At 37.1% G+C, this 15,644-nt stretch overlaps 2 protein-coding genes across 2 annotated transcripts; both read left to right on the forward strand.

The window, feature by feature from the left end:
- The first annotated feature begins 3,394 nt into the window (after positions 1 to 3,394).
- On the forward strand, positions 3,395 to 4,330 carry LOC101991326 (olfactory receptor 147-like). Its single transcript, XM_005347116.2, has one exon. The coding sequence runs from the start codon at positions 3,395 to 3,397 to the stop codon at positions 4,328 to 4,330; it is 936 nt and encodes a 311-aa protein (XP_005347173.2).
- A 10,007-nt stretch (positions 4,331 to 14,337) lies between these two features.
- Positions 14,338 to 15,273, forward strand: LOC101989531. Its single transcript, XM_005347507.2, has one exon. The coding sequence runs from the start codon at positions 14,341 to 14,343 to the stop codon at positions 15,271 to 15,273; it is 933 nt and encodes a 310-aa protein (XP_005347564.1). The 5' UTR covers positions 14,338 to 14,340.
- The last annotated feature ends 371 nt before the right edge of the window (positions 15,274 to 15,644 follow it).

Raw genomic sequence — 15,644 nt, forward strand, 5'->3', positions numbered from 1 at the left:
CCATATCTACCCTAATCCCAAAGTCTTTGCTTTCTTCCCCATTACAAGCCCATTTGTTCTAATATTTATTATCGGTAGTAAAGTGAACACATAGTACAGTGCTTGGTGAGGTCAGAAAACCCTTCAACTAAACAGACACTGACATTAATGTACTTATCCTATCTTTCCACATAACAACATAGTCCATCTGTAAACTAACACAAATATTTCTAACTTTTAACACTAAATAGGCTTTGATACTCAAGGTCTGTAAGGGCACCCTTCTCTACTTACAAAGGAGAATTTGAAGTTCTTTTCTTAAAATGTATTTCTTTTCTTTTTTCTTTCTTTTTTTGGTTTTTCAAGACAGGGTTTTGCTGTAGTTTTAGAGACTGTCCTGAAACTAGCTATTGTAGACCAGGCTGGCCTCAAAATCACAGAGATCCGCCTGCCTCTGCCTCCCGAGTGCTGGGATTAGAGGCGTGTACCACCACTGCCGGCTTGATTTATTTATTTTCATGCCATGATTGTTAGGTCCCCTGGACCTGGACTTACAGAATGCTTTGAGCTTCCATGTGGATTCTTAAAGTTGATCATGGGTTCTCCATCTCAACAACTGATCCATCTCTCCAGCCCAGATGTTGATTTCTTAAATATAATCTTAAAAAACAGCAAGTCATTTCAGACATTTTGTAAGACTTCTTTCCTCCATATAATTCTTTCTTTATCTTTCTCCCTTGATTATAATTCTCATATCAAATAAGAGATATTTTAAGCAAAACAGTTGGAGATTTGAACATTATCCTGATCCTCATATTGCCATCTTCAAACACCTTCATTTCACAGGATTACCATGATCAGCATTCCAAACATATTGAAAAATAGAAATGTACTTTGTATCTAATACCTTGTCAGGAATAGAAAGTCTAAATCATGTTTGTCAGTGGTACAGTCCACATGAAAGTATGTTTTCAATACTTACAGAAGTGTTAAACTGGGAATATAGTATTCATTCAAACTTACTGTTTAAACTGGATGTGAGTGATAGCCATACAAAGAGAGACTCTGGAGGAAGAGGGAAAGAGAACAAGCATCCTCCATTGTGCTGCATACTTTTTCTGGAAGCTTTTAGTTCTTTACAAGAAATGCCCAGACTACTACTCTAGACAGACACCATGGGGAGTAAGTCAAGGTGGTAAATACAAAAAAAAAAAAATGGGTAGGAGAAAAGAGGGAAGAGGGAAGAGGTTTGAAGCATCCTTACTGAGCAACATAATTACTGGTAATAGCAGTGAAAAAGCACTGTGATGTGGGAGTGATTTCTTATTAATAAAGAAACTGCCTAGACCCATTTGATAGGCCAACCCTTAGGTAGGCAGAGAAAACAGAACAGAATGCTGGGAGAAAGAAGCGGAGTCAGGGAGTCGCCATGATTTTCCCACTCCAGACAGACGCAGGTTAAGATCTTTCCTGGTAAGCCAGCTTGTGGGCTACAAAGATTAATAGAAATGGGTTAGATTAATATGTAAGAGCTAGCTAATAAGAAGCTGGATAATGGAGCCAGGCAGTGTTTAAAAGAATACAGTTTCCGTGTAATTATTTCGGGTATAAAGCTAGCCGTGCAGGCGGCCGGGTGCTGGGGACGCAGCTCCGCCGCTCTTATTTCAACAGCACTGCCAGAATGTTTTTGATAATTTAGTATCTACCTGCAACTGCAGGGATGTCTCCATCCACTCCCTAGCATCAAGATTGTTCTGATGATTCAGAAACCACATCCCACACAGACATCTCCCTTGAATTCTAAACTCATATATAGTGTCCTACACAAATATTCATTCAGTCCTATATAACATCAAGCTGAGTATGTTCAAAGCAGAACATACTCCATAGCCCTGCCCTCCAAAAGCATCTTTAATGTGTTTATATCCTGTGTTGAGGAAGTGATGAACTTCTTAAGATTCTTCAAGACGCAGATATCATCCATATCAAATTAATCTCAACTGTTTTGCTAGTTTACCATGACTGCATTACCAATATTCTGATGCCACATCTTTCTGCATGACATCACCTCTATGTGAGTCCCTAGATACAATCTATGACCCCTTAATGAATATTCTTGACAGAATAAGCAGAATCTAACTGTGGCCCAACATTGTTTTACTGTTTTGCAGTGGCTTTCACTTCTCTATTCTAAATTACCTGCTTCTGAGTGTATTGATTTTCTCTACTAGAGGTAAGGATTTTTTTTTAAGATTTATTTATTTATTATGTATACAGCATTCTGCCTGCATGTATGCCTGTACACCAGAAGAGGGCACCAGATTTCATCATAGGTGGTTGTGAGCCACCATGTGGTTGCTGGGAATTGAACTCAGGACCTCTGGAAGAGCAGCCAGTGCTCTTAACCTCTCTCTGAGCCATCTCTCCAGCCCTAGAGGTTAGGATTTTTGACAGCCTGATTTTGTCTCATTTGATATTGCAACTATGGGGGTGAAAGCCTCTCAAGAGAATGAGAGGATAAATGAACGGACAATTGCAAAAGTCACAAATTTGGGAAATTTTATATAAATACATGTAAAGTGGGAAAAAATGTTACCTATGAGCAAAGCTAACATTCTCTAGTTTCTCACCTGTGGAACAAAATCAATCTCTCTCTCTCTCTCTCTCTCTCTCTCTCTCTCTCTCTCTCTCTCTTGTTCTTCGTTCTTCTACAGTCTTTTTACATCAAAAGGGTCATAAGTGTGCCCTCAGCCACTGCCTGGAACACAAGCACCAATTGTCTTGGTGTTTTTCTTTTCTCATTTCAATTCTCCTTAAGCAAAAGATAACAACTCCCTGCTCACAGACCCTTATATTCCCCATTCTCTTCACATCTCTATAACCCATGAGTAGCAGCAAGAAAATATTTAATTAAAGACCAGAAACTCAGAGTGTATATAGATAGATTAGAATCAGGGACTGAAGAAGTTAAGTAGAAAGGAAACTCAAGTAGCATCAGTAATGGAAGTTCAGGCCCAAGACATCAGACACAACAGCCAGTGCAGACCCTAGCGTCCAAATGGAAAACCGTCTCTCAGTAGGTGCTCCTGGAAGATGTGTGAATAACAGAGTTGTTCTTCTTTTGCAGGAAAAGCTAGAGCTTCATTGGTAGCTTCCCGAATTTCACACTTAAATGTCACATGAGGACAATAAAAGAAAAACCTCAATGCAAGGAATACAAATGAAGCCACGGGAACTGTAATCATGATGGTAGGCGATACTCAAAGAAGTACTGCTAGATTGTTGAGTTTAGATTTCAGAAAATGTTTCTGTAAAAAAAATGTCATTTGTCAAACTGCAAGCTAACAAATACTGCCAATTGGTAATGTTTGCCTCTCTCTGTTTACTCATGCAACTCATGAAAGCTGGGAGGAGAATGAGCCCAGGAAATCACTCTACCTTATTTGTCCTTGAGGGGTTAACAGACAAGCCAGGGCTCCAGATTCCACTCTTTACCCTGTTTCTATTGATCTATGTGGTCTCTGTGTCAGGAAACTTGGGGTTAGTCTTTTTAATCAGGATTAGCTCTCAGCTTCACACACCCATGTACTATTTTCTCAGTAACTTGTCCTTCATAGATCTCTGCTACTCCTCTGTTATAATCCCAAAGATGTTGGTGAACTTTGTATCAGAGAAGAATTCCACAGCCTTTCCTGAGTGCATGACCCAGCTGTTTCTGTTCTCGTTCTTCGGTATTGATGACTCCTACATGCTAACAGTCATGGCATATGATCGTTACGTTGCCATTTGCAACCCCTTGCTCTACAATGTCATCATGTCTCACAGAGTCTGTGTGCTACTATCCACTGCTGTATACGCTATGGGGGCCTTTGGGGCCACTGTTAATGCTAGCTACATTTCCAGCCGTTCCTTCTGTGGAGCTAATGTCATTCACCATTACTTCTGTGACATCCTCCCTCTTCTGAAAATAACTTGCTCAAGAGACTATACCAAGGAGTTTTTGGTGCTACTGCTGGTTGGACTTAATGTATTTGTAAGTGTATTTGCTATCTTCATCTCTTATGCCTTCATCCTTGCCAGCATCCTGAGAATACGTTCAGCAGATGGCAGATCCAAAGCCTTCAGTACATGCAGTTCCCATCTTGTAGCTGTTGGGGTCTTCTATGGTTCCATCATCTTCATGTATTTGAAACCAGCTACAGGTGACACAACCCAGGAGAAAGTGGCTTCTGTCTTTTACACCACCGTGATTCCCATGCTTAATCCCCTTATATATAGTCTTAGGAATAAAGATGTCAAAGAAGCCATAAGAAAATTTGTAAATGGTGGGTTACACTCTCAGTCTGTATAGAAAACATCTTAAAGCTACCAATTTAAGCATTCAATTATTTTCTTTTAAATTGTCTGTGTGTAAGAATGCTATTTCAAGTTGAAGAGCCATCTTAAAACAAAATGTGGCCTGGCGGTGCTGGCGCACACCTTTAATCCCAGCACTCAGGAGGCAGAGGCAGGCGGATCTCTATGAGTTCGAGGCCAGCCTGGTCTACAAGAGCTAGTTCCAGGACAGGAACCAAAAGGTACGGAGAAACCCTGTCTCGAAAAAATCAAAAAAAAATGTGTTTTTTATTTTTGGTGAATCTCACTTCACCATTTTAGTATCACTACTCTCAACACAGTGATTTTTACTTAGGCTCACTAACCTACTTTCTTTCTTACTGGTATGCATATAAGTATACATGTATACATATAGATGTGTATGTATGTGTGTGTGTTTGTGTTCTTAGCAAATACCACTAAGAATAAAATAAGACAAAATCTTAGTGGTCTCATGTGAAAGAGTAGGTCTATTTTATAAATTCTACAAATTATATTGATTTTTCGAAGGAGGGGTGCCATGAAAGGAGCATCATAGGACAAGATGAGAGACTTGGCTCTCTCCTTTTCTTGGAGATTAAGTCTTCAGTCTCGGTGACAAGATTCATAACCTACTAAGCCTCCTCAATGGCCTATAGTAATATTTGAAGTGACCAATCTATACACACATGAAGATTGACGAATAAGAATATGAAAGCGAAATGGAGAAGAGATAGAATTCAGTGGCAATGGAAGGAGACAGGATTGTTGATATACCCTGAAGAGAACCTAATATGTACTCATGATTTAGATGTGGATTGCAAGAGAGTGATCATAACAGGAAACCAATTCAATGTTTTTGACCTTGCAACTAGAATGATTGGATGGCAATTTTCAATGACACAGAAAATCGTGTATGTTTTTTCTTGTGAGGATTGTGATAGTTTGAATGTGACTGGTGCCCATAATCTCATAGGGAGTGGCACTATTAAGAAGTGTGGCTTTGTTAGAGTGAGCATGGCCTTTTAGAGAAAGTGTGTCACTGTGTGGGCAGACTTTGATGTTTCCTATGCTCAGAATACTGCTTAGTGTGCCAGTTGTTTTCTTGATGCCTGCAAGATATAGGACTCTCAACTACTTAGCCAGCACCATGTCTGCTTAGAGGCTGCCATACTCCCCTTCATGGTAAGAATGGACTGAACCTCGGAAACTGTAAGCAAGCCACCCAAATTAAATGTTTTCTTTACAAGTGTTGTCATGGTCATGGTGTCTCTTCACAGCAAGAAAAACTATAACTAACACAAGGATCCATTCAGTTAACAACAATTAGGTTCATATCTTCATAGAAAGTTCCACATGTATTTCTCTTTTTATATGTATAGAAGCACTTACTGAATCAAATATTTTTCCAGAGATTCTTCATATATTTCCCCTCAAACTAGTTAGCATTAAGAAAACAATAGACAAAGGGTGTGAGCAGTGCAACGACAGGCATAACTGAACTCACACCCACACATTTCTGAGGGGTACATATTTCCTAAGAAACTTGCATGTTTCACATAGACCGATGCCCCAGCTATGAGATTGGAACCAACACTCACATAAAACCAAAGAAATGAGACAGAGTTGAAAAGAGCAGGAAGGTGTGAGGTCGAAATAATGCTCTGTTTCCTGTTTTCATGCCATATATGAAAGTATCAGAAGACAGTAATTATGCTGTGATTTAGAAAAATTTACTGCAATATTTTCCAAAATGACCCAATCAACTTTGGCAGGTTTCAATGCATTTTCTTTATGGGCATTTCTTTAGTATGTACAAAAAGCTTTCTTGTTTATAGGATCTTAGAAACAAAATAAATGAGGTCATCCTGCATATACCTCCTTATTGGAGAGAGATTATGTACCTACTTCATGACACTCATTTCAAATGAAATTTAACACTTATTCTGATAAGAGAAGGCCAGAAAGAGAACAAAGAGCAACTTTTCCAGCTCAGTTATATGTGGGATTCCCACCAGGAGGAATGCAGTTACCAAAGTCCAATTCCTCATTTTTAAGTTTTATTAAAGGATGGACCCACTTAGCTGAACACATGAGCTAAGAGGGTTTTATAGATGAGATTCACATAATCACATTAGACCAAATGCCATTGTCAGCACTGATGTCAAGAAATAGTCCTAATATTTAGGAGCAATGAAACATTTTTGTTGAACCTAAAACTTACATCAAAAAATTTAATGAACTAAAAATAATTTCTGGGGATTCTTAATAAGGAAAGCAAGTTTTTTTACATAATACAAGGACATAAAAAAGGGAGGGGAGAAGGAAGAGAGTTGAGAGAGACAGAGAGACAGAGAGAGACAGAGAGACAGAGACAGAGAGAGGGGGCAGACAGACAGACATAGACAGAGAGAGAAAGAGATCAACTCCATTCCTTCCTGCCTAAAGAATAAGGAGAGTGTGTGTTGAGCTGCAGCATAAAGCTGCCCTTTTGCAGTCTTCAAACATATTATGGGTTCAGAGGCCAGCAGCTATCTCCATGCATTGTCTTTTATGGCCAATCTCTGCTACCAGAGAAATGTCTGTGGCAAGGCTCAAACATACACATTGCAGCAACTGAGTAGTAGTTGAAGACTGTTCCTTGGAAAGATACCAACATGCTGTTGCCATCAACAACAGTAACCATGAGCATTTGTTGACCACACCCACACAGGTATCATCGTCATCATAGTAGTCATTGTTTTCATCATCTCCACCACCACCATCATCATCAATTTCCATCACAACTGTTTTGGATCTTCTTAATTCTGTTCCCAGTTTTTACCACTGCAGGGGGTAATATGGTCACTGGAAGATATAACCAGGTTTTTTTTTTTTGTGGCTCAATAGCACCCTCTCCCAGATACAGCTTCACTTTCTTAAGGAGACCAAACAGAAAAGCAAGATTTGACAACAGAGAATGGAAATCATTTCCCCCAAAAAAACAGAAATTATGATCCCTCTAGACACTTTTCCTTCCCAAAGTCATGGACAGATTCTTATAAAAAACTATTCATAGGATTGCGCAGTTAAGATGCCTCCCTCTTTAGAAGATTCCTAAGCAGGTTCCCTACTGCCTATAATGGCAGCTCTAGGGAATCTAAAATCTCCTTCTTGCCTCTAGGAGTCCCATTCACACATAGCATATACACACATACATACACACACACTCACAAATGTGTAATTATTTTTAATTTTTTATGTGTGTTGGTGTTTTGCCTATCTGCATATCTAAGCATTACATACAGAGACCAGGAATCTATGGGAGGAAAAATGGATGCCTCATACCTTGATGAATACAACACAGAATGATGGAGTTCACCTACATCTCTCTGAAAAGGACTTAGACGTATAAACAAACTTAATTGTAAGAGATATTAAGAGATACAATGGTGATCTAGAAAGTGGCATGTCAAACTAAGGCTCAGAAGTGCTCATTGTAGTAGAAAACAGAATAAACATCAGAAATAAATATTTAACAGTTTCTTCCTCATATTGAAAATTTGCACTTTTATATAGCTGTATCCAGAACATTTTTTTTAAATTAAAGATTTACATTTTTGTGTATATAAATTTTGGGTTGCTTATACACCATATATGTTTCTAGTTTATAAACCTAAAGAGGGTATTATATGTCCTGAACTCAGAGTTACTGACTGTTGTGAATCACAATGTGGATGCTGGAAACCAAACCCTGGTACACTGCAATGAGCAAGTACACTTGAGGCTGTACTAGTACTGAATTCTCTGATACCAATACCTCGAATTTAACATTTAGACTTAGTGCTGCATCTAAGAAAAAATAATTCTTTTAAATGTGACTAAAATAAGATATATGAAGCACTAATAAAATATGCAGTCTTTTAGTAACTAACTAGTAAAGCATTTTGAGAAAAGCCCATTTCATACTAAATTCAGTCTTTATCTTTGTCTTTATTTCTGATACTTCCCACCCCAAAATAGCTTTTTTATTCCATTCTTCTCCAGCTTTCAGAGTCCTTTCAGTGATAAACACAAGTGGCTTTTATGCATTACCTACAACTCCACATTTTAACCACATATATGCTATAGAAATGATATTGCATCTGAATTCGATGGATGTATTATAAAAAGTCTTGCATAGTATCACTGTTGATTAGCAACAACTTTTTTTCTCCTTTTATCATCTGCTCCAAGTAAGTACACCAGGAGGAAGCTCCTGCTCAAGATACATATAATACAGCTGGATCCCTGTTTCTTTCTTTCTACCTAGGACACTCTCAATCCTTTTCAACTTTGCCAGCAGCACTGGGACAGAAAGGGAGGATGTCAGTCTGGGTCAGGAAGCACAAGACCAATACAGCAGAGCAGTCACAGATTCATTCTCAGCTTCCCAGATGCAAAATAATCACATAGAAACTCTATTAATTAAATCATTGATTGGCCTATTATCTCTTGCATCATAATAGCTAGATCTTATATCTCAAAATTAACCCATTTTTATTAATCTGTGAATTGCCATTTAGCTGTGGCTTACCAGCAAGGTTCCAGCAAATCTGTCTTCAGCAGGCAGCTACATGCCTTCTCCCAGACTCCACCTCCTTTCTCCCAGATTTCAGTTTAGTTTTCCCCTCCTAGCTCTGTTGACCTGCAGGAAATTTCAAAGACAGTTCCATCTATATTGGCAGTTTTTCAGTTACTTCCTTCTGTGTCCTGCTGAATGTCTAGCAGACTCTTTCATGAAGCAGAACCCGCAAAGGACCATCTCATGTTTAGACAAGTTCAGTAGTCAATTTTCTGTGTATCCTGCATAACTACTTCATACAGCATAACATCAAGTAGTCCAGGCAAACAAACTTCATAAGGAGCCTCTTTGATGCCCATTAACCTCTTGAAGTAGATTGGTGCTGCCAGGAGTAGATGTGTCTCATTGTCATGAAAAGTCATAAGTTCTTAAAACATTTTAAATGACAAATTCTGTTAGTCTTTGAAAGGTTTGAAGAATAAATATCCATTTGAAATACATCTTTTTACACCTAGAAAACTTACCTAACATGACTACAAACTTGACTATTAGAGATTACTCTCTATTAACCTATATTTTTAACTATACACTACCTTTTTAAATGAGCTACACAAACACAATACCTTAATCAAGAGCAGAAATATACATATCAGACTGACCTTAAATTTGTAAGGATAACCAAGATCCATACCAATGCAAAGTATTGATAGCTACAGCATATACCCTTTAAATGTAAACAAATATTTATAAACAATCATTTGGGGAATTTGGATGTAGTTCTCTCAAAACTGCTTCCTGCTTTTTTGGGGGAAAGTATTTTCTTCTTGGGGGTTTTTACAGTGATCTTTAAGGGGTGTTTTGCTCTATCAAACTACATTAGTCTAGAAGGAATCCACAGGTTCGCATCCTCTGTGGAATCAAAAAAAAAAAAGAACCTCTTTTCCAAATCAGCATGTCCTTAGACCCAAATTTTGAAGTCAAGATCCCTTTAAAATATATATGTTGGTTTAGCTTAGTATCCCATACAATGAAATGTCTCTTTGTACTTAGCTCTTTTACAGTCAAAAATTCAAAGAAAACACAATAATATACATAATCCACAGTCTCTGTGCATATTCCATCTTTATGTGGATAATTTTTCTTTTTATTCCTTTAAATTTATGACTGTGTTTTCTGGCTTTTTAAAGATTATGTTTTACTTTTTAAAACCATTTACTTCTTTTTATAACTGTCTATATTCTTTTTCTTCTCACTCCCAAAATTACATACGCTTTTCAAATACGCTGTGACCCATTTAGAGCTCTTTTTCATCTAAATTTATCTGTATTGTATATTTGTAATACTTTTTTGACCAGGAGTACTTTAAAGTGATAAGCAGTGTGGTTGCAGCAGCCCTGGATGCTTGCTCTGTCTCTTCCCACCTTTCAATATGGTGGAGGTACCACTACCATTAGCTCTGGGACTGTTGGGTATGAGCTATGCTCACCACTTTAACTCTGAGAAGGAGTGTTCATCACATAAGTCCTTTTTATATGAAAAAAGTTTAATCTGTCATGCAGTACAAGGCATGGTCTGGAAATATTTCTGTGTATGTCAGCAGGAATTGGCCATGCTCTCCTGCCTGTAAACACCTAGCAGACCTGATACGACCACCTGCCAAAGTTTGAAAGCACTGAGCCAGGGTTCTGGACTCAGCTACTTTCTTCCTGACCCCAAGTGGGTACAAAAGCATCTGGAACCAAAGTGAGTGGGAGGCATCAGCCCCAAATGTTTTAGACCATGTTGGCATCAATTTTTTGTCTTAATGTCTATTTTTTGATTGCTTGCTGTTTTTAACTAGTTTATTTTCATGTAAAACTTTTTCATGAAATATATTTTAATCACAAATTTCCCCTCCTTGAACCCCTTGAGATCATCTTCCCCACCTCCTGCTAACAGAACTTTATGTTCTCTCCCTCTGTCTCGCTCTCTAAGAAAAAAAGAAAAAACAAGGCTCCATTAAACAAAGACCAGTAAAACAAAACAGGCCAAAACAACAAAATGAAACCTAAAGTCCATGAAAAGCAAACAAACAAACAACAGAAAAAAAAACAAAATTGAGTCCATTCTGTGTCACCCAAGTCCTCCAGGGAATAGGCCCTGTCCAGGAGTGTGGTTGATACACCTAGTGATACTTCATTTTCCCCTTGCCAGCACCCATCAACTGCTGATAGCTTTAATTTTAGTAATCTATGCATTAAGTACAATATCACCGAGGAAAATAGAATTGCTCTTGAGGACAAGGAAAAAAAATGGTTCTTCACTCATTGCATCAAATTTTAATTTGTGTTCATATTTTTTGCTCAACCAATTATATCTGTTTAGATACATTAATATTTTAAGATTAAAGATGACTTTTTGATGATGAAAAAAACCTTATGTGGTAGAACTTAACAGTTTGGAGAAATGCCCATTAGAAGAATACTAAAACTCTATTCTACATTCAAAAAATTTAAAGAATTCCAACGTAAGCAAAAATCTATTGCAACTATGCTCTCAAAACTCTACATTAATGAATAGAACATTAAATGCATTTTTTCTTCAACAAATAAATTAGCACAAAAATAAAATCTACAAAAATAAATTCACCTTGTCCATTCATTAAGAAAGAACTCCTTGTCTCTGCCTACTGGCTTTGTTAGGAACTCCTTGAGGGTCTTTGATAATGTCTGAACTTTGTAAAGTGGCAGCAAAATGAAGCATGCTTGTGTTGACTCCACAGCTAAAAATATCCTAAAAATCACTGTTTCTGCATGTATTATAGTATTTAAATAGAGTAAGAGAAGTGAAGTCAACAAAGGTAATTAAAAGCATATAGCTTCTCTAGTTTCCTGTTTTCCCTTTTGGAGAAAGCACATGAGATAATTCTTTAAACATATGTTTTACAATTGTCCTGAAATTTTGACGTCTTAAGTGCTTTGGTTTAAGATATCCAAAACTCTAACAATGAGAACACTCATGTTCTTGTTTTAATTTAAAATCTAACAAGAAAAACAAAATTCTTAGATGATATTAATCCCTTGACATTGGTTGGGGAAAGGGAACTTCTAATTGCTGACTCTTTTCCTCACAGTTAATACATATGGGATAGGGATCTTCTGAGAGTTTATTATTTTTTGTTTCTAATGAGACTGGGATTGACTCTAACACATGGATATCAACCCATCTTTGCAGTGAACAAGTGACTGAAACATCAGCTTAATCACAGTTCAAGATCAGAGGCTCCAATATCTTCTCACATTTCACATCCAGTGAAATGGAGAATAAAAACCTCCAACACTAAATTTCTTGCAAAGAACGGGTAAGTACAAACTCCCAAGCTTATCTTTTAAAACCTCCCAATCTTCTGCTGAAATATCTCTGCTGGTCCACACAGATGTTTATGGCAGTTTATCCGTCTATACCCATGCTCGTTCTAAAGACCACACTCTGCTGAGAACTCTGTTTCCCCAATGTCTTTGTCAGTACAAACTCCTGTCAGACATGTCATTATTTACTCATTTTTAACTCAATCAGTGTGAAGATGGTGTTCCCTTCTTATAGATTTGTTTTAACTGAATGTTAAACTTCTGTGGACAGTTGTGTTGAACATATTTTTGACACACTTCCTACACACAAGGCAATATACCAAACACTATCCAGATCTACGATATGAAACAATAGAAAAACTGCTGACTAACACATGTAGGACACCTCAGAGAGAAATTCAACACATTGCGATGTAAATCACATGGGCATCAATTAAGTTCATACCACAATCTAGAAACTGTGTGCCAGTTAATTTAATTTTTACATGTCACATATATGAATTTCTGCTTTCTAGGTGAATTTAAGAATGGAATTAATTTTCCGGTGGTCATACAGCAAATAGTATTTTGAGAAAAGACTTGAACTTAGATTGCCTAATCTAATGACATTAGCATTATCAAGTCACAAAATACTAGAGTTGGAAAAGATCTCAAAGGTGGCTTAATATGCCTATGCCATTGAGCAATACCTGAAAAATGACTATACAACAAATATTCTAACATTCCTAGCTTTGAGGAAATCAAAGCATGTCGTACTATTGAGATGTCCTATTTGGTTCAGGAGCAACATACTTCTGCACACGACATTAATTTTACCATAAACTTTTGGAGACAAATACAGTGAGGACAATACTGATTTAAATAAACCAAAAAGTTGAATATTTTGATACACATGTCATGTGATATGTGCATTTTTACTATATTGTCAAATTACTCTCTGTTATTTTAAAAATTCCTCAATTAACAAGAGTTGTTGATTTTTTTCTGAAATTATCTGGTTTCCATGTCCCTTTAAAGTACCCCACTCTAATGTAAAGATAGTAAATAGTACAGATGTTGCTTGAGTTTTTTTGGTGTTAATATATACATTTTTACCTTTTAAATATAAATTAAATATGTATCAGTCATTTTGAAAAGCTACATTAAAGTATTAGCTACAGTGGGTTGATAAAAATTTCAAATTGCATTTTGTAAGTATTCTGGTAATCAAAAGCCACCACCAACAAACATTTTAGAGGATACATATAAACCTCATGATCACAGAATCCACCAGTGAATAATGTATCCTGTATTGGCCTTCCAAACTGCTCTCATAATACAAGTAGTATTTTGGTCTCTGCCAATCTAATAATAGTAGGGTTCAGTCCTGGTCCATTGTTTCTTTTCCACAGTGGTAAAGAATATGAATAAATGTACGCCAATGTATCTCTCCCCAGAAACTATACAGGTTAGAAGAAAGCACAGTCCCTCTGCTGAGATATAAGTACAACACCTTGAAGGGCAGCAGGACTACAAGTTTATGGGATACACAGTGCAGCAGTTTCAATGGGATAGCTACTGTATTAACAAGTCAATTAAAGCATGAAAACTAGTTCTATGACTCCAGTTACAAATAGAAATGAAGGAAAATGCTTATTATTCTTGCCAGTTCTGATTCTGATAAAATTTAATTGCTATGTATTATAAATATTAATATGCATATTATCATACATTACTGAGAATTTGAGAGGGGGAAGAAAATGCTTCAAAAATAAATATAATAAGTCTTTACTTTAAATTGAAGTTAAAAGTATAGACCTTGCACTCTCCTTAAAATGTTATGATTAATAGTAATTTCAAGTTCCTAGAAGTCTGTTACTCTTCCTTGAATCTTATAATCATTGATTGTCCCAAGGAAACAGGAGAAACTTAAGAAAAAATTATATGGAATGTCTGCTATAAGGGATAATATTCTCCACAGAATTCTTTAAGTCTTTGTGTCTCCATTTTTCCATCTCTCCAAAATGCACACAAGAGACACAGGGATGAGGAAGAGAGAAAACAGATGATACAGGAAAGCATACTCATGTCTCTGTTTTGAATTTAGAACCTTAGACAATATAGTGAGAGCTTGGAAAAATGGAGCTTGGAAACTATTCATTGGTAACTGAGTTCATCTTGGCTGGACTCTCAAGCAAACCAAAGCTGCAGCTTCCCCTGTTCCTCCTCTTCCTTGGAATCTACCTGCTCACAGTGCTGGGGAACCTAGGAATGATCATCCTGATCGTGCTCAGCTCCCACCTGCACACCCCCATGTACTTCCTCCTCAGCAGTCTATCCTTCATTGACCTATGCCATTCTACTGTTGTTACCCCCAAAATGCTGGTGAACTTTTTGACAAAGAAGAATATCATCTCCTACCCTGAATGCATGACTCAGCTCTACTGTTTCCTTGTTTTTGCTATTGCAGAGTGTCATATGTTGGCCGCAATGGCATATGACCGCTATGTTGCCATCTGTAATCCTTTACTTTACAATGTTGTCATGTCTCATCATCTCTGCTTCTGGCTCACAGTGGGAGTTTATACTTTGGGTATTATTGGGTCATCAGTTCATACAGGCTTTATGTTAAAGTTGATTTTTTGCAAGACCAATGTGATAAACCATTATTTTTGTGATCTTTTTCCACTCTTGGAGCTATCATGCTCCAGTATATACATCAATGAACTATTGGTTCTTTTCTTGAGTGCATTAAATATCCTGACACCTGCCTTGACCATCCTTATGTCCTACATCTTCATCATTACCAGCATCCTGCGTATCCGTTCCACTGAGGGCAGGTTCAAAGCCTTCAGCACCTGCAGCTCCCACATCTCTGCTGTTGCTATCTTCTTTGGTTCTGCTGCATTCATGTACTTACAGCCATCATCAGTCAGCTCAATGGACCAAGGGAAAGTGTCATCAGTATTTTACACTACTGTTGTTCCCATGCTGAACCCATTGATCTACAGCCTGAGAAATAAGGATGTCAAATCAGCCATTAAGAAAATGCTTAACAGGGAAATATTGTAGACTCATAAATTCAATTGTTGCCATATTAGTAAAGGGAGTTTATTTTGCCTGTGCATAATATTTGTTGGCCCTAACTTTGTGTATTTTTAGAATACCAGTGGTGTTTTCCTATGTAACACTTCCTCAATTCCCATTTATGTCATCTTTAAACCTGCATTGCAATGTCCAAAAGATATATAGAATAAAAAATCTTGAGGCTTAAGAGTCCTCTAGTTATATTTTTAAATAATAATGACAATGATAGTGATAATTATGAAACCTATTATGATGATAAGGATAATGATGATAATTGTAATAGCCATCCTTGAGATTTTTAAAAATATAACATGCATCCAAAACCTCAAAAGGTTACCTTACATAATTATACCAGT

Source organism: Microtus ochrogaster, chromosome 5 (genome assembly GCF_000317375.1).
Source record: "Microtus ochrogaster isolate Prairie Vole_2 chromosome 5, MicOch1.0, whole genome shotgun sequence".
NCBI classification, from domain to species: Eukaryota; Metazoa; Chordata; class Mammalia; order Rodentia; family Cricetidae; genus Microtus; species Microtus ochrogaster.